This window comes from Myotis myotis, unplaced genomic scaffold, assembly GCF_014108235.1.
Source record: "Myotis myotis isolate mMyoMyo1 unplaced genomic scaffold, mMyoMyo1.p scaffold_m19_p_19, whole genome shotgun sequence".
NCBI classification, from domain to species: domain Eukaryota; kingdom Metazoa; phylum Chordata; class Mammalia; order Chiroptera; family Vespertilionidae; genus Myotis; species Myotis myotis.
Genome location: NW_023416323.1, coordinates 31,388,667 through 31,415,350, shown reverse-complemented (window position 1 = coordinate 31,415,350; position 26,684 = coordinate 31,388,667). Strand labels below are relative to the sequence as shown.

The window sequence follows — 26,684 nt, the reverse complement described above, 5'->3', positions numbered from 1 at the left end:
AACTGCGCGCAAACTCGTCTCCTGGGGGCCTCTGCGGCTCAGCTCCTGCTGAGCTGACTCCCCGCTCCGGAAGCAGCGCCCCTTCCTCTCCTCCAACACCCGCCAGCCCCAGGCCCCCCTCCAGCAGCAATTACCGGCCGAGGCGGCTGGGGAAGGGCCAATTAGTGCGGGAGACGCGGCCCCTGCGCGGTACCCCCTCCGACCGCAGCCCCCGAAGCGCCGCGGCCGCCTCCCGCCCCCAGGCTCCTGCCACAGCCTCGCCCGCCGCCCTCCCTGCCTGGCCGCCAGCGCCGGCCGCCTGGGAGCCCCGGGGGACGCGCCGGCCGGCCTCCAGCCAACTGCAGTGATGGATCCGGCTGCCTGGCGCGCGGCCAGAGCCCTGGCTGGACGCGGGGCGCCGGGAGCTGAAACGCCGACGCTGGGTAGTGGGGGCAGGCGGGATGGGGCCGCCCTCCACAGCCTGCGCCCTGGGAGCGAGGGAGCGGGGCAGCCCCAGTCTCAGGCAGGCGACTGCGGCGCTCAGGACTCTGCCCAAGCGCTCTTATGGCCTCATGGTCCTCCTGACTTCAGACCTCCAAGGCTAGACTTGAGCTGGCCACGCCCAGAGCAGTGCCTTCCTGGAGGCCATGGCAGGGCCTGGCCTTAGGAACCCTCGGCTGGGAGGTGGGCAGCAGGGTGGATGGGCAGAGTAGGGCCACAGGTGCTCATCACTGATCAGAGAATGCATGGACTCCTTCCCCGGGTCCATGCCCTGCACAGCCTCACTCGCTCACCTGTGAGTTCTGGGAGACCCAGAGGGGTCAGTCCTGCCCTCCAAGAGCCCACAGACTACTGGGCAGAGAGGCTCCAGGGGCTTGGCTGGGACCTTAAGCTAAGAGAAGGAATGAGGTTCAAGGAGGCATTAGGCAAAGGAAAGAGGGGCTACAAGAGGTGGGGAGGGTGCAGCTACCACCACTTCAAGGCTTCCCCTTCCCCACTGGCCTCTTTCCCGCCCAGGCTGGACTCAATGGGACCTTGTAGTGGGGGACAAGTGGGCCTATACCCAGGACACACTCTGAGTGAGGCTGAAGTTTCTAGAAAGGAAGAAGCTGTCAGAGAAGATCCAGTTAAGAAGGTCCACAGGTGAGGTTGACCAAAGAAATCTGCTGTAAAATATTTGTTTCCCCCAGCAGTGCCACAAGGGGCTGGGTTTGAGGTCCTGGATGCAGTGGCATGGGGTTGGGGGTGGCCTTTTTTTTTTTTTTTTCGGTACCACCCCCTTTGCCCCCACCTCTTTCAGTTCTGGCCTTAGTAGGGAAGGGCTGGGGGCTTACAGTGTGCTGTAGAACTTTCCTCAGGCCCTGCTGGGTCAGACTTTCTGTGAGGAAGAGGGGATCTCTTCTCTAAAGGAGTGAGAACTCCCCTTTCAATGTACCAATGCCATTAACTGTGTGGAGTCAGAGAGTGCCTGCAAGAAATTGGGCTGTGGCCCTGGCCGATTGGCTCAGTGGATAGAGCGTCAGCCTGCGGACACAACCAAATGCCCCGGGTGCCAGGACAGATACCACATATTCCTTCCTTGTTATTGTTATCATGTTAATTGTTGACTGTCAACTATGCTGTACCCCCCTAAGTAAAAGAAGTGTGACTATCATTTTACTCTTTATCCAATCCCATAGGTTCCCCCCCTTTGCTTTCTCCCACCTCTCTAATCTATCACCACCTCTCTAATCTAATCTATGAATTTCATGTAACCCACCTATGTCTCCTCCTTTGATTTTAATGTGTGAAAATAGGTGAAGCCCTAGCCAGTTTGGCTCAGTGTATAGGACGTCAGCCTACGAACTGAAGGATCCCAGGTTTGATTCCAGTCAAGGGCACATGCCCGGATTTCGGGCTCAATCCCCAGTATGGGGCATGCATTAGGCAGCCAATCAATGATTTTTCTCATCATTGATGTTCCTATCTCTCTCTTCCTCTCCCTTCTCTGAAATCAGTAAAAATATATTAATCAATTAATTAACTAATTAATTAATTTTAAAAATAGGTGAAAAACCGCTGTTCTCTGGAGCATTATCCCAATTGGTTGAGATTCCGCTTCCCAGCAATTGTTGAGAGTTTGGCTCAAATAAACTCATAAAAATTCTTGACAGGTTTGAATGTTTTTACAGTTAACAAAGGGAACGAGGGAGATGAAAGAGACAGTGGACTGATCTGCTAAGATAGGAAGGAGGCGAGGAAGGAGGTGAACACAGGGCCAGACAGGCACGTGAACAGATGGCCAAGACGGTGCTGGGGGGTGTTCAGGCTGGATGAGGGCAGTGCCTGGGCACTCAGAAGGTGGCGGTGGGAGCACAGAGGAGATGCTCTAACTTGGGTTGGGGCGGGGAGACAGGGAAGGCTTCCCGGAGGAGTGTCTGAAAGGACCAGTGGGAAAGCGTGGAGGGAATAGAAAGGAAGCCAGTCTGCCAGAGGGTACAGCAGGAGCAAGGCCTAGAGCAGTGGTTCTCAACCTTGGCTGCACATGAGAATCACCTGGGAATCTTTTTAAAATCCTGATTTCTGGGCCTCATCCTCTGGAAATTCTGTTTCTTTGTTGTGGGGTAAGGCCACAACATTAGTAACAAAGAAACAGAATTTCCTGAGGATGAGGCCCAGAAATCAGGATTTTAAAAAGATTCCCAGGTGATTCTAATGTGCAGCCAAGGTTGAGAACCACTGGCCTAGAGGCAGGAATTAGCCTGTTCCATCCCAGCAGCTCTGTGTCAGTATGGCCCACACAGGAAGTCTAAAGAGAGGAAACAGTCTGGGAGGGATCATGGACTCTACCGTGAGGCATTGAAGAGCCATGGGAGGGACATGTCCTGGTCAGACTTATCTTCCAGAAGGCTCTTTGAGGTTACAGAGTAACAGGCGGGGGCGGGGGGGGGGGGGGGGGGGGGGGGGGCGGGCGTGGGGAGACCAGGGGCGGATGGTGCAGAGCAAATAAGTTCATAAAATCCAGGCTATGTGTAAAGGCAGGTTAGGTGTTGGCTGGGGAAGCCCCTCCACTCCCTCTTTGCCCCCAGAGACAGCCAATCAAGACAGCACTCTAGCCTCCCACCACTGACCCTCTGTAATCACAATGATAGCTCCATGGCCACAAGGAATTGGGTTTGTGCCTATTTGTCTGTGAGCAAATCAGAAGGGGAGGAAGGCATGTTTGAGCCCTGAAAGAACCCAGAGGCTGAGGTCAGATGACCTCATGAAGCAGACTTCAGCATGCCTCTTTTAGGCAGAATTTGGGAGCTGTGTGTTCTTGTCTGGGCCTGTCCCTCTGAGTGTGTTCCTGTCTGGGCCTGTCCCTCCTGGCCCTTTGCCTCTCTGGGCCTGGTTCTCCTCAGCTGTGTGCTGGGAACAATGCCTGTGGTGGGACACTACTCCAACCCAGTCTCCTCCATCTGTGGTCCAGGACTCCTATTCACTCCCGTCCAGCCACAGGCGTTGTGGGAGAGCATGCCTGTGACCTCACCAAGGAGCCCCTGGGTGATCATTATGGATTTCCTGCAGTGGAAGAGCAAGAACCCTCTTAATGGGGAGCCTGAAGGTGGAAGAAAAGCCTTTCAGGAAATTAGCACCAGTGGCAGGAATATTCATCAAAAACTGGTCTCTAGAGGTGCCTCTGGATGATTCATGTCTCTTTCCTAAGGAGCAGCTCTTCTAGCCTCAGGGGAGGACTGGTAGATTCCAAGGCTGTTCCAGAGACACCCCCCGCCCTCCCCCCCCCCCCCCCCGGCCCCCAGACCCACAGCTCCCAAACTCTGGCCCTGTTGCTGGGCCTTTCAGCACCTGCCGGAGGTGCCACCATTGATTTGTTGCTCTAGAATCATGGGATTCTGCATTGCTAGTAAAGACTGCTGTTGGGCAGGGGTCATGGGTTCAAATACAACTGTTCACACTGCTGTGTGATCTCAGACATTCAGTTGGCCTCTCTGATCCTCTCTGGCAGGAGAACTCATGACCTTGCCTGGTTTCTAGGTAACTAATATATCTACAAAACCCAGCAGATCTGGGAAAAGGATAATTTTCCCAAGCATGAGGATACAACCATACCCAAACAAGCTTTGGTAGTGGAGTCTAATGGAAAAAGCAGGGAAACTGCCTGGATAGGGGACCCATTATCCTGGGTGGCACAGGCTTCCCTCTCATAGCTCCTGGGTACGGCAGAAGAATATTGCAGTGCACACCTCCAGGGAGCACCACTTACCAGGTTTACAATGTGAATGAGCTCCTGGATATAAGGTGAACTCCATGCCTGCCTCCTCTGGGCTTGCCACCTACACACACTGATACCACAGGTGCCTCAGAAAAGGCTGTGATTGGGTGATTGTTCCATCACCACCTAACTCATAACATCCACATGGGGCAGTCTTTGCAGTCCAATGTATTCCCTATAGCCTATCCATGGCATCTTGGTGTCCATCTCAATCTCCAATACTACTTAAGTTGTAAGGCATGCTGGGAGCTCGCCTTGGGCAGGAGGGAGCAAGATGACCTTAGCATAAGGTGAGGATAGGGAAGCTATCAAGACTATGGTGTGTCTTTGAGGAGGTTGGGTTCAGTTTCTAGAGCAGGCATTGGTGAGGGGATTCTGTGGGCCAATCGGTCTGCCCAGTGAAGTGGAAAAAGGCTTCTCAGAGGCTTCTGGACCCACACTTAATGAAAGAGTATGAATTTGCCGGCTGAGAAAGAGGAAAGAAGCAAGCTAGATAGAGGAAGTCAGCGAGGCCTGAAACTGAACTCCTTGCCCATTCACTCAGAAGTATCCTCTAGAGCAGGGGTGGGGAACATCGGGCCTGTGGGCTGTATAAGGCCCAAGAAATCATTTGGTCTGGCCCTGCCAAGGCATTAGGGGTGAGTTGATTAAATGTTTGACCAAATACAGCAGGTTAATTTTTTAAGTTGATAATTTTGTATGACCCGAGAATGATGCTATAAACATCCAAATGGCCCTTGGCAGAAAAAAAGGTTCCCCACCCCTGATCTAGAGAAAGGAAATTATTGTTGCTTTATTTTTTTAAACACTTGTTATGAGAGTTTATTTGAGACAAACTGATAACATTGCTGGAAAGCAAGATCTCAAGTGCTTATTGTTTGCTTTATTAATTTTTCTTGTGTACCTAGAGGGAAAGCAGGCTGGTGAGGTGGCCATGGCTAGTAATTCTGATGGCCTATTTACAAGCCAATATTACAGCCTGATGGGAAGCCTGGCTTGCCAGGATGGTTTAGGGCTTAGGAAATTTGGGAACGAATCCAAGAACAGGGCAGGGTGTCAAGGTATCATCAAGAAGGAGACAAAAGGAGTTAAGGTGAAAAAGAATGCATTTAGATTCAAGAGTTGATAATGAGCTAGAAGTGAATGTTGAATTATTCAACCTCCTTTATTGATCTATTGATCTCTATCTGCAGGTCTTGGTTTATTCTTGGTTGGCATTTCCTGTGTCTGAGATGCTGAGAAGAGAAATGTAGGGAGGAGGGAACTGATTTTTAAGACTCAAGAAGAGACAAATTTGTTCCCAAGTATCAGGACCCTTAAAATGCCCATACTTTTTGACATGGTGGTTCTACTTCTGGAACCACTATCCAAAACTTTTAAGAAAAAGCTTCAAGCATCATGATGTTCACAGAAGCCTATTTTATAGCAATGAAAATAGGAAGCAACAAAATAAATGCTTAACAATAGGCGATTGGCCAAGATGCCATTAGGAGTTTTATATAATTATATGGGAAAATATTTATGCCATAGGGTTAGGATAATGGAGCATTCAAAACTGTATCTACAGTATGTCATAACTATGTGAGGAAATGGGAATGGAAGGAGGCCAAAGAAAATATACTGAAATGTTAGCAATGATTGTTTGGAGGTGGTAGGACTCTCTTCTTTTCCTATATTTCCTAAATGTCCTACCAAAAAACACCACAAGTTTTAAATAATTAAAACAACTTAAGAAACACTATGAAGGCTGCACAGTTTTTAAAATATACATTTTCATTGATTTCAGAGAGGAAGGGAGAGAGAAAGATAGAAACATCAATGATGAGAGAGAATCATTGATCGGCTGCCTCCTGCATGCCCCATACTGGGGATAGAGCCCACAACCTGGGCATGTGCCCTGATTGGGAATCAAACTACGACCTTCTGATTCATAGATCACAAATTAGTGGGGAGCCAAATCCACCCAGAACCCAGGGTGTTGCAGTGACCTAGGTTTGTTGACCCTCTCCCTGGTACATTGTATGGACCCACATGCTAGAATGAGGGATGCTGTGGGGCAGCACTCTGTGGATGACAATCAAAAGCCCCTGAACTCATACTTAAAGAAAAAGTATGAGTTTTCCCAGCTGAGAAACAGGAAAAAGTCATGCTAGGCAGAGAGCAGTAAAAGCAAAGGCCCTGAAGCATGTGGGAAATGCAAGCAGGCGAGTATGACTGGATTGTAGGGTGCCATGGGGAGAAATGATGGGAGATGGGGTTAGAAAGGAAAGTAATGACTGTCAGGGGGTCATGAATGCTAAGCAGTGCCTTTCTGCCACAGACAAATCAGAGGCTTGGGGGAGGGGACTTAGGCAGGAGGGCAGTGTGGTTAGAGCTCACCACTGTCATTCTCTAGCCCCCTAGTCTGGTCTGTTTCTCATCACCCACCAGAAACTTAAGGGAAAGGGGAGCAAGTCTAAAGTAGCCCTCAAAGATGGTCAGCCAGGCCTCCTGACCCAGCCTGGCCTTCGTCCCACCACACCAGGCTCAGTCCCCATCCCCAGGCACCCAGACAAACCTCTTGCCTCCCATGACAAAGAGGCTCGTTTGGAGCCTGGGCAAGATTTGCAAACGTCAAACTTGTAATTACAAGGATGAAATCATCTGGTTCCTTTTAAGCAAACGGGTTTATTGATCCCAACACTGAAGAAATGCTATTCTGGGGAAACTTGCTCCTTTCTGCTTTCCTCTCCCTCTGGAATGGCTGAGTTTGTGGGGGAGGGTAGCAGGGGAACTAGGTGGGGTGGGGCTGGGTGGATAACCTCTTGGGAGGGGAAATTCTTAAGGGTGAATTTTATGGTATGTAAATTATATCTCAGAAAAGAATTCTTTAGGGCTCAGGAAACTGCCTTATTCAGACAGATGACACCCTCATCCTGGACTTAGGCCCATCTCCATCCAGAAACTAGAAGCTGGGTAGAGCTAGGGCTTTAGGCACTGTGCCAGCCACTAATTTCCCTCCTCTCCCACCCCCTTCAGGTCTCACTTGTGGCTTCAGATCCTATTTCAACTTCAAGATGGTACAATATTTTCTCAGTAACTGAAGGGAAAGGGTTTCCTTAGAAAAAATGCACCAGCGTCTCAGGGACCTAGGAGGACCTCACTCCCTCTTCAAGGAGAGGAACATGTAGGTAGCTGCTGACACCAGATCTGGATAAAGCCAATCTTTCTACTGGACCTGGGGAGGCAGGACGTCTAGGCTTTGACCTTCCAAGTCAAAGAGGAACAAACAATTCGACTGGGAGACAGGAATGCACCACCATCAAGGGCAAGAGCCACATCCTGCCACAAAGCCCACAATAGGACCCCTTCATTCAACCTACTGGGGACCCTTTGGGAGCATGTTTTGGGTGCTTCCAGAGGAATGACCCCAGCCACAGCTCTCCATGAGTTCACAGTTCATTTAGGGAGAAAAGCAAGACCTTTGGCATCTCCACCAGCAGAGGCCTTAGAGTGGAATGGTTAAGAGCATGACCCTGGGAGCGTCCATTTCCTCATCTGTAGAATAGGGTGAATAATAATAATACCAAACTTCCAGTGTTATGGGGAGGAGTGAACAAAGGTGATATAGTCCAATGCTACGCCATTTTGTTATCGCTAATGAGACAGCATCTTGTCACAGTCCTATGGTCACTTATTTACCTTTTCAGAGTCTCTATTTCCTCATTTGTCAAATGGGGACAAGAAGACCTGTCTTAGAAGGTGATTGCTTGAATGAACTGAGATAAGGGACATGTAAGCACCCAGCTCAGATCTTCACAGTTGGACCAGACAATTGAGGGTTCCCATCCCCTGGTCAGTGCATTCCCGCCCACCCACTCAAGATCAGGAACAGCTGCCCACCCAAGAAGGTGAGGAAGAGGAGGCCCTGGGCTGGCTGAATCCTTAGGAAAGGAAGGCTCCAAGCAGTGGAGCTTCAGAGATTTCAGCCAGATTGGGGAATGAGGGGGGTGTTTCTAGGTATAGATACCCTCAGGCTTCCATCTGGTGGCCCTACCAGAGCTGACTGGATTGCAGGGTGCCATGGAGGGGTTTACTAATCCAAACCCAGATGGTCAGAAGCACAGAGCTAAATATAGCTGATCTGGGTGAAACTTTCCTTTATTAATTTCCTTTAAATCAGTTTTAAAAATAAGTGAAAAAAAGTTTAATAATAATAATAATAATAATTTTTAAAAAAGGTATATAGAGGTCAGCTGAGGGGATGACTTCCTTCAGCCTGTGGCTAGTTTCCCGGTCATCCTGGCTGGTTGGACGCCAGACAATGCTGAGTGTGGGTTACCCTGTGGCTTGGAGTTGCCAAAGGCTGTCTGTGGTGTTGCTGTTCTGGGTTGGCCTGGCAGGCTTTTTCATCCCTTTCCCTCAGGACATCGTTTCCCACCCCCATGAGGCTGACGGAGTACTCTGCCCTGCTCTGCACTCCCACGGTTCCTCTCCAGCTCCCTTGAACATAAAAAATAATTTGCCTTGACCTAGACCTTTTCCTTGTCAAAGCTCATGGTGTCTGTCTGGGCATCTTAGCCACTCTAGGGTTATTTCACCTTTTATTTATTCCACATTTCCCATGGCAGAAACTATTATTACTAGAGTTCGAAGACCAGGATCAGCTGCAGGTCTGGGAGCCCCACCTGGACCCATTGTGGATTAAGAGTGCTGCTTTCTGGATCAAGTTTAGAGACAGAAATGGAAAGTTTTATACAGCTGTCTACCTAAACAGAATATGGTGGTGCTGAGTGGTATCACATGGGATATTTTCCTTTTTCCTACAATAGAAGTCAACAGCAGAAACTGTTTCCCTGACCACTGGCCTCAGACAGGCTTTGTTGACTCGGAGCAAAGCCATCGTCTGCCTCTCATTTAGACAATGGCTGTGTTGCCCTCGTGTCCAAAGGTCTTAGCGGAAATGGGAAGACTTGGGGTAGAGGCAGCAGATGAATGAAGGCTGCTATTACTGTGAGTGACTTAGTTCTGCGTTGGTGCCTTGGGACCCAGGCTGCCTCACTCACCTCTCAAAATAAGTTGCAGATGTTTTAAGGCTGGTTTTGTCTGCACTTTGCCTGTGCTGATGTGGAGTTTCCCCCTCCAGTTTCATCAGAGCCTTTAGGCAGCAAAATAAAAAGGACATCCTTTGCCAGATGCAGCTGATACAAACTCCTCAGTGGACCCACAGGCACTCCCACTCCTTCCTTTGGGTAAAACTGCTCTTTCCCTCTTTCAACCATCAGGTTCTCTCTGAGGATGTCAAACCCAGACTCCCAAGCCTAGATGCGAGCGCATATGATATAAACTGGTCGGTGTCATCACATCAGTGATGACATAGTCCAGTGATTCCTGGACATAGTGATTTGGTAGAGGGGAAGAGTATGTGACCTAGACTGGACCAATCAAAGTCCTTCCCAGGAATTTTATGACTTGGCGATGGAAAAATGGCTGTTCCCATCCTTTGCCAGGAAATTAACGCCATCAAGAGAGCTTGAGAGAATTAAGGAGTGAGAAGAAATGGAGGAATAAAAAAGAGACCCTCTCTGTGATTTATTTACTTAAAATAAAACAGACCCCTTTTTTAGCTCTATTTGCTTGAATTGGGTTTCTGTCACTTGCAATTGAAAAAGACCTGAGAGGAAGATTCTGAGAAAGAGGGAGGCCTAACAATAGTGGTTGTTGACATCCATACCTATACCCGTTCTATTTGTATACAAACATACATTCATTCGCACAGGCTTGGTGTGGACAGAGGAGCATGCCCTTGGAAGGAATTGATTCTATATTTGCTATTCAGAAAGAGTGTGTTTGTTAAAACCATCAGCCTACACGTTTTTTTATTTATTTTATTTATTTTTATTTTTATTTTATTTTATTTTTTATTTTTATTTATTTATTTATTTATTTATTTATTTATTTATTTATTTATTTTACACGTTTGACTTTGCTGAAAATTCCCTCCCTGACCTTGGGTGATGGATCACTTTCTGGACCTCTGTTAGGGTTACCAACCATCCCATGTTGCCAGGGAGTGGGTGGTTTCCTGGGACATGGGAGTTTCATTGCTAAAATAGGACAGTCTCGGGAAAACCAGGACAGTTGGTCACCCTAGCTCAGTACTTTATCTGTAAAAATGAGATAGGAATAGACAGGGAGGGGAAATTCAGCCAAACTCTGCATTCGCAGACATTGCCAATTGCTCTGGGCACTAATTCCCATGAGTTTAGGTGTATCTTCACAATCCTTTGCAATATGGCCAACTACTGTCAATCAGGGTTGGCACCACTTGCCATCCTTGGACTGAGTTTTGTGTTTTTTTTAAAATATATTTTTATTGATTTTTCAGAGAGGAAGAGAGAGAAACATCAATGATGAGAGAGAATCATTGGCTGCCTCCTGCACGCCCCATAATGGGGACTGAGCCCGCAACCCTGGCAGGGGCCCTTGACTGGAATCAATCCAGGACCCTTCAGTCCGCAGGCCCACGCTCTGTCCACTGAGCCAAACCGGCCAGGGCAAAGATCAGAATTTATTGAGGACCAACTTGGAGTCAGGGTCTGTCATAAATCCCATGTCAGACAGCTTGGGCTACATGACTCCTAGAAGTTGTCAATCTTTTGGGACTTGTTTGCACATTTGGGTAAAGATATGGACTGGCATTGGGATATATTTATAAATCCAGCTTGTTACTCTTTGGAAACGTAAATTAATTGCGTGCTCATTATGTGTTAGACCTACATCAAGGCTCTCACGCTAATACTGTGAACTTGTGAAAGTCTGAATTTTGGAAATAAGCAACCCGAGGCTTAGCGGTCCAGTCTTGTCTAAGGCTCCCGTCAAGGGCGTCCAGTAAGGTCTCACCTAGGACCGTCTGACACTCACGGCTCCGACCTTTTCCATTAGACCCGGGTTCAGTGGGATGCTCCGCTCTGATTCCACCTTTAGTCTTTGAAGTGCACGTTTTCCACCCATCCCCTTCGGTTTGGAGGCGCCAAGTCCTCAAGGACTTAAATTTCCTTGCCTTTAGGTCACAATTTTGGTTTACTCCGTCCGTCTGGGAAGTCCAAAAGTTCCAGACAATCGAAGGAAAGGAGCCGCGCGGGCCGCTCCCACTCCATGGACCGGGCAGACCCCCACAGGGCGGTCCCACGGGGAGTGGCCCGCGGGTCGGCCGGGGGAAGAGGGCCGCGCGGCGGGAGGAGCCAGGTTCCCTGCAGCCCGGCGGCCCGCAAGCGGGGGCGGCGCATGCGCGGCGCGGCCCGCGGAGTTGTGAATGGTACGTTTTGTTTGCTGGAGTTTGGGGCGGGCGAGCGGGCGCGCGAGGGGAGGGGTGGGACCGGCGGGGGCGGGGCCGACGGGCCAGCGAGGTGGGCGGTGAGAGGAAGTGGCGGCGGCGGCCGGGGGCGGCGGGTGCTGGGTCCGCGCGGGCGGCAGGCAACGGCTGAGGCGGCGGCGGCGTGGGCTGGGCTCGAGCGCGCGGCGGCACCCAGACTCCGGGAGCGGGAGCCCACGCGCGCGGGCGCCTGAAACAAAGGGCTCCGCGGGTTAGCGGTCAGTCGGTCAACGCGGAGCCGGCCAGCGGGTGCCCGCGCGAGCCCGGAGCCCGACCGGCCGGCGCGGTCTCAGGGCGGGAAGATGCCGCGCGTCGTGCCCGACCAGAGGAGCAAGTTCGAGAACGAGGAGTTCTTCAGGAAGCTGAGCCGCGAATGCGAGGTGAGGCGGGCGGACGGCGCGGAGGCCGCGCGGCGCGCCCCGAGTGGGCCCGGGCGGAGAAAAGTTTGGGCGGCGCGGCCCCCGGGAGCCCCGCGCCGGCGCCCGCGGAGGGGGCAATCTCGCCCGGGCCGCCGTCTGCCCGCAGGCTCTGCTTGTCCTTATCGGCGCCGCGCGGGGCGGGAGGGAGGGCGGGCGGGCGCGCGGGCGGCGCCGCGGATTTGGCTTCTGATTTCGGGCTGTCTCTGCCTCGCAGATTAAGTACACGGGCTTCAGGGACCGGCCCCACGAGGAGCGCCAGGCGCGCTTCCAGAACGCCTGCCGCGACGGCCGCTCGGAAATCGTAAGTCGGCGGGCCGGGGGGCGGGGGTTCCGGGGGCGCCGGGCCCCGAGGCGCGCGCGGGTCACTTGTTGCGCGGGGGCTGCGGCGGCCCAGGTCGGTTCCGGACGCCGCGGCGGGTCCCGGAACTGAGCGGGCGCCGTCTCACTTCCTACTCGGGATTCAAAATGCGAAAGCAGCTGCCGGCGGGCCGCGCGTCCTCGCGCGGAGACGCTGCCCCGGGACCCTCGGCCGCGGGTCTGTCTCCCAGACGCGGCTCGGCAGTTGGCCGTCGGCGCACGGAAACCCGAGGCGGACCGAACAGGCCAGGTTAGGTGTAGGCTGTGATCCGAGAAGGGGGTCGGTGTTTCTAAGGCAGGAAACACGCATTCGGATAAAGAACTGGGCTTCATTCAAGGACCTGGCTCCTGCAAGATAGTGTGTTGGTAAGTCTATACGTGAAGCTCTCTCCTTCCCAGCATAGCTCAAAATAATAAATCTTTACGCCAGTTATCTATTGCCCTTATAGAGAAAACAAAAAAATGCCCTAAAGAACGTGCCGCGATCTTTTCTTAGAATGTTAAACCCTAGGAGAATCAGAGAGAAACCATTATCGTCTTTTTTTTTTTTTTTCCCGAAGCTAAAAAGCATACCCCGTTTGTGCTGCATGGATTTTCAAAAACCACAGTTGATCTTGAGGCCGTGTTATGGGTGGTAGATTTGGTGCTTTGCCTCCACCAAACCTGATGTGTTAAAAGAAAAAAAAGTGTTCCAGTTTCCCTTATCTCCTTTTGATTTGTCCTGTGGAGGTGCTAATGACGGGGGAATGAGGAAGCCAAAGAGTGGGTGGGAAGAAAGGAAAGGTTGATTATTTAAAAAAAAAAAAAAAAAAAAAAAGTTGAAATACTATGTGATGGAATCCAAAAATTATCTACTCCGGGATTGGGCCCATTGCATTTGAAGAGACTTGAAGCTACTGTGCAGTTTGAGTTTGGGTTAACAATGGGAGGACATATTGGTACATTTACTTCTCCCACCTCCTTTATAGAGCATCTACTTATTTTTATTGATACATAATTCGCATACCATTAAATTTTCTCCAACAAAACCAAGTTTATTTTTAAAGGCTACTTCCATATTTAAAATGAAGGTTTTTTAGAATCATATTACAGAAAATGCGAAGATACTAGCTAAATTTCCCAGGAGGTGTAGAATAGTTGGTGATTATTGAATGTTATGAAAGAAAAGCTCCTGCTTTTAGCTCACTGCCAAATTTCTTGAGTAGTTGTAATCATATGACTATAATGTGTAAGACAAATATTTTTTGGTTTTGTTATTGAGTGGTAAAAGAATCACTTATTACTCGGTCCTGTAATTGTATCATTCTTTGCATGTGTTTCCTTTTGCAAAAGGTGATGGTATACCTAACTAGTGGATTTCCTGGAGGTAATTGATGTAAAAGATGAGATACAGACTATTGTCAGGACTATTGTAAAGCTGGGGGTTTTTTGGAAACCAAATGAAGAATAGCTATTAACAGTTTTTCTGTCATATCAGAACTTTACTGCATGTAATTATGAACTGGGAATGTAATTTAACCCGCAGTGTATCTGAATTACTGTACTATAATGTTGCTGTAATATTTTATAGGTGGCTTGTAGTTGTCATAGACTTTCTAGGGATAAGTCAGACAGATGTTCTAGTTCTTCCTCTCTTCCAAATATTTCATCCTACAAATTTTAATAAGTTCTTAATATCTGACAAGTATTAAAAGTTGAAGGTACATTGAAAGATTTGCTCTTAAAATGGCATATGTGTCTTAATTTGTTGAATAATGTAACTGTTTATATTTGGTAAGGAATTTCACATTACCCTCTCTAGTTTCCCCCCTTTAATTCAATGCTCTCCACATGTAAATTACAGTATGGTATTCTTATCCTAGACTAGAGGGTGGAGACCACATTAATTCTGTGGTATATTCATTAATATACTCCCCTCTATGCAGTTACTTTGCACAATGCCTTTTGCATCATAGGTACTTGATTAATTCAGTTTAGAGGTTACTTAATGTAATGCCTAAAATTTGTCTTTTGACTTTTGAACAGGCAGTAGCTTTTACCTATTTGGTTATGGAAAATAGATATGGAAAAGGCATTCTTTGGCCTCTATTTTGACAGCAGTTATATACTGTAACAAATATTTCCCACAATTATTCCCAACCTAAGCTCTATGATGCTCATCTCTTCTTAACTATAAAACTTACCCAGATTTTATGGTAGCATGAATAAAAGTGATCATGGGTGAGGGATAGAATCTATTCTATTCTATTTGGTAAACTGATTTATTCCCCCGGTAAGTTCTTACTGGAGATGTCTTCAACACTACTGATTAATAAAAGGAAAAAATACTTATGATAGGTATGGTGACTCTACTGGGAGAACAGTAAAAATCATGTGTATATTTTTAAAATTTTATTTTATTGATTCGAGAGAGAAAGAGATGGGGTGGGGAGAGATTGATTTGTTGTTCCACTTATTTATGCATTCATTGGGTATATGCCCTTCCTGGAGATTGAACTGACAACCTTGGAGTGTCAGAACAATGCTCTAACTAACTGAGCTACCTGGCCAGGACAAAACCATATATTTTTAATCCTGAAAATGGAAGGATAAAACCTATGTTGGATTGGCACAATGTGTGTGCTGTTTTATAATTTATGAAACCATAAAATATAGTCGGGGCAATCTGGAAATCTTACATATAGATAGGGATGCCGGTATAGCATTTTTATGTTTTCAAAGATAATTTTCTGAGCTAATGTATGTATAGGTATTCATTAAAGAGTTCTGTGGTCAAATAAATTTGGGAAATGTTATTCTAGAATGATCTGGTTTTTTTTTTATCACTTCTATCTCAGAGAGAGGGATCTTGATGATATAATGGGCATGAAGTGAGGAAGCAGGAAATCTCTTCTGAGGTTGGTGTTCAGACAGGAGGTGAGGTAATAAGATCTGTAGACTGTTTTTACTGAGCATAGAGCTGATTTGGGGTACAGTGGGTGGAAGGATTTGTTACTAGGTGAATACTGAAGAAACTTGCCTGGGAGATTTTGATACAAGGCTTCATTTCATGGGCTGAATCTCTTATTTGCTACCACTGTGCTCTGAGAATTTCATTATCTGAGGGTGGAAAAAGTTAGCTCAAAATTATTTCTTTTATTTAGCAGGTACTTATATATCATTTACTTGATCTGTTCTAAGCACTTTACAAATATTAATTTGTGAGGAAACTGAGGTAGAGTTAAGTAACTTGCCTAAGGACATAGCTAGCAGTCTACTTTTAATTTAAACTATTTAATTTCACTTGATTGTTTTTTAAACTTAGCTAATAGTGGGATAAGATTTTTTTAAGTTAATATTGTAATGATGTTTGTTTAGTGTCTGTTCATAAGAAAGGGTATCCCAGTTGGTTAGGGAAATGCTATCAAAACTGTAGAAATTTAGCAGTTAGGTTGACAATTGTACCTAACGGTACCAGTAATAAAAATAGGAAGTATAGCTCTGAATCATCAGGAGAACTAGAGGATAGTTGAATCAGCTAAAGGCTTTGAACAAATCGCCAAAATGTGACCCCCTTTCAGATGAAGACTCTGCTTGAAAGCTTTATGCTTTACAACTTTAATTGGTAAAATAAAACAAAAACATTCTATTTTAATTAATAAAAAAATTCCAACAAAGAAAAATTTACATTTAGATGATAAAAAATGTGTTGTTTTTTCAAAATGCTTTTTACTTCTTAATTTCCCTTGGGGAAAAGGGACAGTGTTCCATTTTTTTTTACTTGGGGGGGAAAATATAGTTAAATTGCTCAGGGACTACACAGACTGACACTTCATTGAAATGGATTTAGATTGTTCTGTCTGTTGAGCTATCCTAATCTTTTATAAATATTAGATGAATACTCTTTTGTAATAGTCAGATCCAGTTATCCTGAAGTCAGATTTTAGAAAATGCTGTGTGTGTGTTTTTTTTTAATCACCCAAGGTTTTAGAGGGAATGGGAAGTGCTGTCAGGGCACATGCTAATGTATGGTTTATCAGAAGTGGACAGTCCTGTGCATTTTTAACATGGGCTTTAGAGCAAGGGCTATCAAGAAAAATTAAAATGTCCCATTTATACAACTTTAAATTGTATGTTTTAGAATTCAACATGTTTAGATCTTCAGTGATTTTCACACTTTAAAAATAAAAGTTTTTAAATTCAGGGATGGTGGCTTCTGGTTAGACATTAGCAATGCACAATCCTAACGTCAGCAAGAACTGACCTGAAAGAAAGTATTGATTTCCATGGCTTGATTTTATATTTAAGCAGCCAATGGCAAATGTCCTCAAAATGGAATCAGATGTTTGTAACTTAATACTTAAGAAAAATGATGAGTGCATGTTTTTTACTTTTAAGTATTCTTAGTGCTGCCTGGCTTAAGACAGAAACTGATGTAAAAATAAATGACTGCCTGCATAATTTATGTAATGTCCTGCTCCTGATCCTGTTTGTATTGATTTTTCTAAAAGGCTTTTGTGGCCACAGGAACCAATCTGTCTCTCCAGTTTTTTCCGGCCAGCTGGCAGGGAGAACAGCGACAAACACCTAGCCGGGAATATGTCGACTTAGAAAGAGAAGCAGGCAAGGTAGGAAACATTTCTTTGTAATTTGAAATACTATGGATTGTTTTATTAGAAATTATCTGATGATATACATTAATAAAGAGATCATAGTTCTGATTATAAAGGGATATGTTTTCATATTATAAGGATGTATAATTTTAAAAAATCACTCAAACTTTTATATCATTCCATTGCTGATTTCATGTGTATTAACATTCACCTTAGAAAGTTCTAGCTAGCCTTTAGTGTACTTTCTTACACGGAGCATTAAAAACTTAATTTCTTTAAATGTTTGGCAGGAAATACTCTTTTTCTAAAATATTTGTGACTACAGTGCTGTAAAAAAGAAATTAAGAGAAAAATGAGAAAAGGCTTTGTAGGCTAGGCTTTAAATTTAATAATATTTAGAAATAGCTCCTGGGTAGTTTCTGGTTCTGTTAATAATTTAATTTTGAAGAAACAGCATGAAAATTTTAACTTGGAAATAATTTCTTTGTTTTGAGAAAAAGCTTCTGAGAAAACAAATAGATGCCATAAAATTTTTATGTTGGAAGTTTATGTTGAAGATGAAAAATATAAGTGGAAATATTTAAGCTGAGAGCTCTGTTAAAAACTAAGTTAATGTATATTATAATTTTGGTGAAATTTTAATGAATATTGTGGATTGGTTCATCTTTTTATGTAGGAGTTGACTTCAATATAATATTTAAAGAAAGAAAATTTTAACCTTATTTTATACTTAACTTTTCTCCTGTTTCCTTTGCAGTGTTTCCATACCTGTTTTTATCAACTTGCTAAATTACTTTTCTGTCATGAGTAGCATAACCTATCACTTTATTGTAAAACATAAGAAATATCTCAATATTCCTTTGAGGAACTTAAAAAAATTTTGTATTAGAATGTATTAGGTAGGAAAAGGATTTCTTATCTTCTATATATACAATGAAGTCTTCTTTGTTTTCTTTAATTTTATGAAATAAGGTTTGATCTTTTGTCAGTGATAAACTAATCTTTGGGAAGGGAGAGGGGAAAATAGGTACAGAATGTAAAAAATTAGTAATAAGTAATTTGCTTTCCTATGTGTTAGCTTTTATGTTTGAAAGATTAAATGAAAATGTTCCAGATCTACTATTTGCTCCTTTTTTTTTAAATCCTCATCCTAAGATAGTTTTTCCATTAATTTTTAGAGAGAGTGGAAGGGAGTGGGGGCCGGGGGGGACAGAGAGAGAGAAAAAAATATTGATGTGAGAGAGACACGTCAATTGGTTGGGGGCTGAGGATTGGGCTTGCAACCAAGCTACATGGTCATGACCAGAATCAAACTGGGACCTTTTAGTCCTAAGGCCGAAGCTCTATCCACTGAGCAAAACCGGCTAGGGCCAAGGGCAGAAGTTTTGAAGCCATTATATGATTTTTGCTTTTTTGGGGGTGGGGAGGGGGTCTATTTGGTACATGTATGTATGACTAAATTGAAGATATTATTGTTTTCCTTGTTCAAAACGCTTCCTTAAAGTGTGTTGAACGTGGTAGCTCAGATACAGCAGACATAGACCAGAAATAAATCCTTTCCTTTCAACTTTTAACGCTAAACTATTTTGACTTCAAAATTGATATCTCACTTGGCTGGTGTTGCTCAGTGGTTGAGCATAGACCTAGGAACCAGGAGGTCACAATTTGATTCCCAGTCAGGGCACATGCTGGGTTGCAAGCTCAGTCCCCAGTAGGGGGAGTGCAGGAGGCAGCCAATCAATGATTCTCTTTCATCATTGATGTTTCTATTTCTATCTCCCTCTCCCTTCCTCTCTGAAATCAATAAAAATACATTTTTAAAAATTGACATCCCAATGTTACTGAAGTCTTCCAGTGTTTAATAACTATTAAATGGTGTTAACTCTACTAGGAAGTATATTTGCTTGAATTAATTTAATGATATATGTTTACTAGATTGAAGACCATATTATTTTTGGACTTAAGCCATTGAGATGTTTTTAGTTATATGACCAACAGTACCAAAAATGTTTTAATGGCGTATTCTAGTATTTAGAGGATATGTTTTCAAATATATCAGGAAAAGTGATAAAAACAATGTAAGATATCAGGAAACTTGCATTTCATTAATGTTTGTTTTAGAAGTTTTTTTCTGTAAAGGGCCAGGTACAAAATATTGTCATTGTGCTCTCTGTTGCAACTACTTATTTCTGCTGTTAGAGTGTGAAAGAGGCCATAGACATGTGTAAACAGATGAGTGGCTGTGTTCCAAGAATGGTAACACTGGCAAAAAAATCAGTTTCTTTAGATTTAAATCTGTAGATGTTTATGTGTAGGTCATATATTCCTCAAATATAATTTTGCCAACACCTGTACTACATTAGTGGGATCTACAGGAAAAAAAGCATTTTAAAGCAAACAAGAAAACAACTGCTCATATTACACCATACTACTGGGATAAAGTATGCCAGAGAATTTGGAAAAAAAGTACTGACCAATGTTTTTTCATCTGTGGAGTTCATGGGTCTTTTTCTCTTCCTCCTTTTTTAAAATTTTTTATTAAATATATTTTTTATTGATTTCAGACAGGGAAATAGAAAAATCAATGATGAGAGGGAATCATCGACCGCCTGCCTCCTGCACGCCCCCCCACTGGGGACCGAGCCCACAGCCTGGGCCTGTGCCCCGACCAGAACCAAACCTGAGACCCCTCAGTCCGCACGCCGATGCTCTGTCCACTGTGCCAAACCAGCTAGGGCTCTTCCTCTTTTTTTATGGTCTCTTTCTGGTAACTATTAGCTTCTATTTCTATCTCAACAGGGCTAGGACTAGAAGCAAGGAAAAACTGAAGGAAACTTCCCCAAATGTTAATTATTTACCTCTGCTCCTTATATTGGATCACAAATCAATGTCTTCCACATACTCTCAACCAGGTTACTTCCTGAAGCAGCTTAGTTTTCTTCCCATTCATACCCAGCTTTGAGAAAACTAGTGGTTAATAAGGCTTTAGAATTAGGCAGAATTAAGTCCTGGTTTCATTTGCTAGTATGTAACTTTGGGCAAATTATTTAATCTATGGTTTTCATTGTAAAATGAGGTTAATGCATACTTTCTAGGATTGCCCTCGTGATTGAAATAGTGAATATAAAGTGCTTAGCCCAATACCTGACACAGTTACAAAAAGTTCATTCAGAAAGTGTTTGTTGAACACCTATTATATGTACTGAGCACTGTCCTAGGTACTTGTGATACATCAGTAAACAACAACAACAAAAAGATTCTACCCTGGAGGTTGTTTTATGGCAGGAGTGGAGGAGTAGACAATATACATAATAAACTATATATTATGTTGCAAAGTGGTAAGTGCTCTGGGAAAAAAAGAAACAGTAGAGTAAAATAAGGATGAGCAGGTGTGTTTGCAGTTAATCAATAAGATGGTCTGGGTAAAGAAGATCATACTTGAGCAGAGATCTGAAGGTAGTTAGGGAATGATGAGCCATTTGGTTATGGGGAAAGGTGTTCTAGACAGAGAAGACCTCCATTGTGAGGCTCTAGCGTGGAACCACGCACTGTGTGTTGGATAGACAGCAAGCAGGCCCCAGTAACTGGAGTAAACTGAGCAAGGAGAATAGTAGGAGATAAGATCTGGGAGATGAGAAGCCAGTTTGTCTAACCACTGTGGCCATTCTAATGAGGTGGACTTTGAGTGAAATGGAGGGATGGTTCAGGTTTTTGAGCAGGTGAAATATCTGCCATAGATTTTGAAAGGATCACTGTAGCTGCTGGGTTAACAATAGGCTACAGGGGACAAGAGTGAAGTAGGGAGACCAGTTTGACTATTATGGTGGTAGCAGTGGAGGTGGTGACAAGTTGTCATAGTATACATGTACTATGAGATAGAGCCAACAGTGTTTGCTTCTGGGTTGAATGTGGAGTGTGAGAGTCAAGAAAGGCTCTAACATTTTTGGCTAGAGCAACTGGGAGTATGGGATTGCTGTCATTTGAGATGGGAAAGGCTGTGGGTGGAACAATTTTGAGGAGCAGTTTAGGACGTGAGTTTGTGGTGGTAGATTGTTATTGCAACTTATCTTTTCTCACCAACTACCCTTAAGTCATGGCACTGCTTTTTAGTAAGTAACCCTTTGTCTGCTTAGCTGAAGAATTCAGTGGCCTTTTAAAAAGAATCAACTCTACTGAAGTATAGTTTACATACAATAAAATGCACCCATTTTAAGTGTATACTTTGAGTTTTAACAAATGTACACACCCATGTGAAAACCACCCACAATCAAGATAATCTTTCAGTCATTCCCAAAAGTTTCCCCATGCCCTTTTACAGGAATCTAGGAGTGGCTTGGCTGGATGGCTCTGGCTCAGGGCTGGGGCTGTGCAGTCTCTGAAAACTTGACTAGAGCTGAAGCAGCCACTTCCAAGCTCAACTTGTGACTTTTAGTAGGTGGCTTCAGTTTGTAGTCACGTGTTCTGCTCTGTACAGAGGGAAGAAAATGAAGTCACTCTGCTTTTTATGACCTGTTCCATCATTTATGCCTTACTCTGTTCATTAGAAGCGAGTCACTAAGTGTAGCCCACACACTCTAGCTCACATTCAGCAGCAAGGCAGAAGATTTATTCACATACTTGGGCGTGAATACCAGGCGGCTGGGATCATTGGGGCCATCTTGAAGACTGGCTACTACAGTATTCACTTAGGTATGGTGAATTCAGAAAAAATTTGAATGCTAATAGGAAACAGAAGCTTCACATTCTCTCTCATTCGAAATACGGCTTCATGGTCTAAGAAAATAGGTTCAGCAAAATCACTTCTTTTATTTATTGAATATTTTCAAAGCAAGGGTCTTTAATAAGGAAGGTTTGTTAATGGATAATTGACTATAAATAGGTACTTTGTGTTCAATCAAGTCAGATCACAATTTTATAATTTGTCTATCAAATATAGTTGGAACTTTTGTACCCTGGTGTCTAGTGAGCTGTCTACATTGACTCTTAATAAGGGTCTTTTTCAGAAGTTTTAAAATAATACAGTGCAGTGGAAAGAGCTCTGGATTTGAGTCAAATGACAATCATAACCATTTTCCTTATTTGTAAACTAGAGGCTCAATGCATGAAATTCGTGCAAGGGGCTTGGACCTGGCAGCTGCAGCGGCTTGCCTCGGCCCTCGCAGCCCCGGCTTCATCCAGAATGTCATCCGGCTATCTGGTCTAATTAGCATATTACACTTTTATTATTTTGGATGGGAATCAGAATGTCTGCGTTATTCATGTATCTCATGTATGTGAGGATTAAATGAGTTGCCAGAATATGTGAAAATGCTTTTTAAATTGTGATGCTCTATCCAAAGTTGGGCTATTTGATGGAGTTTTGGTGGTGTAGCATGCCTTAGGTCAAGCTTCACTTCACGTAGCTGTGCAGTGTTGTAATACCACATCTTTCCCAAGTGGTCCATTTTGGTGCCTTAATAAAACCCTAAAGCAAAAATGTTCTTAATTCTTCCTAAATCTAAACTGCTTTCCTCTAATTTAGCTGTCATAGGACAAGGAAAGCAACTGATCAGAATTTAAATCATTCTTACATTAAATTTTTATAGACCAGACAACTCCAGTTCCTTTGATCTTTCCTCTTAGGACCCATTTCTAATTACTTTTTATTTCAAACAAATCAAATTATTATGGTTGACCAAAACTTGTTAGTCTTTAGTAGTAAGATTAATGGTTTTTGCATGCATTCTGTGTTTTATAAAGTCTCATTTGGGATTTTGAATTAATGATTGTATGTTCTTACTACATAATTTAGTTTTTGAGTATAAAAATAAAGGGTATGCCCTAACCGGTTTGGCTCAGTGGATAGAGCGTCGGCCTACGGACTCAAGGGTCCCAGGTTCGATTCCGCCCAAGGGTATGTACCTTGGTTGCAGGCACATACCCAGTAGGGAGTGTGCAGGAGGCAGCTGATCGATGCTTCTCTCTCATCGATGTTTCTAACTCTCTATCCCTCTCCCTTCCTCTCTTTAAAAATTCAATAAAATATATTAAAAAATAAAGGGTATGAAAAATATAAACTGTGAAAAAAATGAACTTTACACTGTTTACTATTTTTTCTATGGAAATTGAATATACTATCTAGTGTTACTACATTGGCAACAGTTGTTTCATTCCTGTTTATAACTTATTTTAATTGATAGTCAAACATGTACCAGACACAGAAATAGTTATAAGTATACGTGATTAGAGTACCTACTCTAGCCCTAGCTGTTTGGTTCAGTGGATATATTAGAGTAGGTACTTTTTATTTATTTATTTATTTAAAAAATATTTTTATTGATTTCAGATAGGAAAGGAGAGACAGAAAGAGAGAAACATCATGATGAGAGAGAATCATTGATCAGCTGCCTCCTGTACACACCCCACCACAGATCGAGCCCGCAAGCCTGGGTATGCGCCCTTGACCAGAATCGAACCCAGGACCTTTCAGTCCACAGGCCAATGCTATATCCACTGAGCCAAACCAGCTAGAGCTAGAGTAGGTACTTTTTAAATAAATGTTTTTGGTAAGCTATGTTTTTCCTTTCTGAACTTTTATACTTAATCTTTGTCATTCTTTTGCATTAGCATCAAATAGCAAAGCAAAATTTAACAGCATTTGATTTAAGGAATGAGGAGAGACTCTTGTTTTAAATGGTTCTCAGAGGCCTGTGACTGCTTCTTCTGGAGCATTTTGCTTACTTGCCTGCAGGATCTTTGTCCCAAAATAAATATTGTGTCTGTTTATATACCATCCACAATTTGGCAGGGCTTAGAGGACTCCTTGATGTTAGCTTTGAGAAATCCTATTCAAGCTCAACAAGTTCCTTCTCCTTCGGCAGCCCAGTCACTCCAAATAAAAGATATCTGTGGTAAAGCTTTGGAATGTGATTTTCCCCTAGAGAAACTGAAGCAACTTTACAATTAGCTTGTCAGATCTAGATTTTGTTTCAATTCAGCTAAAATATGAAGTATATTTTCCAGCACTTAGTTATCAACAGTTTAGTGCATTAAAATAAGTAATCTGGCTTTTAAAAATGTTTTAAGTATACTATAATAACTGAATTAGAATTATAAAATTTAGCACTGGAAGTCATATGTTTATATTTTTTAAAGAAAAGCTTTTATTTCAATAATTTTTAAATCTAAGAGGCAGAGTTGACTGGTTTCCTGAACAAATAAGAATGTTTAAAAATTAAGATGTCAGCCGTAGCCGGTTTGGCTCAGTGGGTAGAGCATTGGCCTGTGGACTGAAGGGTCTCAGGTTTGATTCTGGTCAAGGGCACATGCCTGGGTTGCGGGCTCCATCCTCAGTAGGGGGCGTTCAGGAGGCAACTGACCATTGATTCTCAACATTGATGTTTCTATCTCTCCCTTCCTCTCTGAAATCAATAAAAATATATTTTTAAAAATCTTTTGAAATTTTTTTTAAATCCTCACCCAAAGATGTATATATATATTTAAATATATTTTATTGATTTTTACAGAAAGTAAGGAAGAGGGACAGAGAGTTAGAAACATTGATGAGAGAGAAACATCAATCAGCTGCCTCCTGTACACCCCCTACTGGGCATGTGCCCGGAACCAAGTACATGCCCTTGACCAGAATCGAACCTGGGACCCTTCAGTCTGCAGGCTGACACTCTATCCGCTGAGCCAAACCAGTTAGGGCCCAAAGATATTTTTTCCATTGATTTCTAGAGAGATTAGAACAGAGTGTTGCGGGGGGGGGGGGGGGGGGGAGAAACATCGATGTGAGAGAGACACATTGGTTGCTTCCTGCATGGCCCCTACTGGGGATAGAGCCTGCAACCCAGGCATGTGCCCTTGACCGGAATCGAACCCAGGACCCTTCATTCCAAAAGCCAATGCTCTATCCACTGAGCAAACCGGTTAGGGCTACTATAATATTTTTTTAAAATGCTTACAGAGATGACAGGAATGGGTTGCAAAAAATAACATCTGCCTCTTTTATTTTATTACTAGTGTCTCAGTGCACGAAATTCGTACACATTAAAAGGGGATTAATTAGAGGAAATATTTTAATATTGCTATTTGCCCTTTCTCTATAATAGAAGTGTCAGAGATGAAAGAAAATTGATAAAATGTATCAGAGTCTGGGACGCACCATGGGACCCAGAGTCAAGTCCCTGCCCATTCATGTGCACCTCAAAATTGTGTGAGACCCAAACCTGGCCGCCGCCCCCCACCCCCACCCCCTTTTGGCTAGATCCAAACTCGTCTGGTCCCACCCTTGTCAAACCCCGCCAGGCTGGGAGTGCAGCCTCAGGTCCCCTGGCCCATTGCTGGAGTGGAGGGCTTGGCCTGAGGTCCCCTGTCAAGCCCCACCGGGTGGAGGGTGCAGCCTCAGGTCCCCTGGCCTGGCACCAGGATGAGGGGCGTGGCTTGAGGTCACCTGTCAGGCCCCATTGGGGGTGGGGCACAGCCTCAGGTCCCTGCTGATTGCTTGTTAAGGCTTGTTATGGGAACTTGGCCTCCACTGTGGGTGTAGCCATCTTATGTTACAGAAACCCCACCTCCACTGTGGGTGCCGCCATCTTTGTGGTGGAGTGATGGTCAATTTGCATATTCCCGCTTTATTATATAGGATATTTTATCTTAATTAAGAAAAATTTATTTTTAAATTTAATTTTTGTATGCTGTTTTGACTTGAAATTATACCTTCTGGTCCAGAACATTTCATGACTTTTTTTTTTTTTAAATCCTCACCAGAGGATATGTTCTTATTGATTTTAGAGAAAGAGAGAAACAGCGATTGGTTGCCTCCCACACGTGCCCAAACGGGATCGAACCTGCAACCTTTTTGGTGTGCTTGACTACGCTTCATCCGGCTGGGGTCATTTCAGGACTCTTAAATATTCATTGTTTACTTTGAATTATAGAATAAAGGTGGCAGAACTAGTAAGTGTCTGTTTTTTAGGGAGGGGATAATATTCTTTTTTTTTTTTTAAAGGAAATCTTTTTATTTACTTCTAGAATAGCTTTACAGGCCATACTTAGAGAATTTCAACTAAGAAGAATCTTTGTCTTTCTTTTTACACCAAGCAACCTACACAACAGGCATGGTTGCTTTTTCGATAATATCCTTTTTAAAAATAAATGTATTTTTATTGATTTCAGAGAGGAACGGAGAGGGAGAGGGAGAGAGAGAAACATCAATGAGGAGAATCATTGATTAGTTCCTCCTGCATGCCCAACACTGGGGATGGAGCCTGCAACCTGAGTATGTGCCCTGACTGGGAATCGAACCATGATCTCCTGGTTCATACATAGGTTGAAACTCAACTACTGGGCCAACCAGGCAGTACAATATATTCTAAAGTCATGCAAAGTGTTCACAATATCTATTGTTCTAGATTCTAAGGCTACAACCATAATCTCTGTTGTTTAGGAAAATCGTCTATTTTTATATACCCAGAAATATTAGTAATGCAGTTCATCAATGGAACTGTGGTTTAGGTGAGTGTATAGAGTCAGGAGGTCTTGATGCTAGCTTTTATCACTTACTAGCTGTGTGACCTTCTGTAAGTGAATTATTTAATCTCGGTTTTAATTTCTTTGTTTTAAAATGTTCTTACTGGATGGCTATAAAGTTCTAATAATTGGGAAAGTTTTGAAAGCTATTAAAATTTGAATATAAACTTAAGTGGTAGTGCTAGTTAAACCTGAGTGAAAAAGTATTAGGAAGA

General features: G+C 43.9%; 1 protein-coding gene across 7 annotated transcripts in view; it reads left to right on the top strand.

Moving 5' to 3' along the window:
• The first annotated feature begins 11,627 nt into the window (after positions 1-11,627).
• CBFB (core-binding factor subunit beta) overlaps positions 11,628-26,684 on the top strand; it is a 56,473-nt gene continuing 41,416 nt past the window's right edge. For 2 of the 7 annotated variants that reach the window (XM_036345553.1, XM_036345554.1), the window contains exons 1-3: positions 11,632-11,968; positions 12,222-12,308; positions 16,855-16,971. In XM_036345553.1, the coding sequence (XP_036201446.1) occupies positions 11,891-11,968; positions 12,222-12,308; positions 16,855-16,971 (282 nt within the window). In that variant the 5' untranslated portion in view covers positions 11,632-11,890. Of the gene's footprint in view, positions 11,969-12,221; positions 12,309-16,854; positions 16,972-26,684 lie in introns of all 7 variants that reach the window. The other 5 variants (XM_036345556.1, XM_036345558.1, XM_036345559.1 and 2 more) reach the window with 4 other exon arrangements.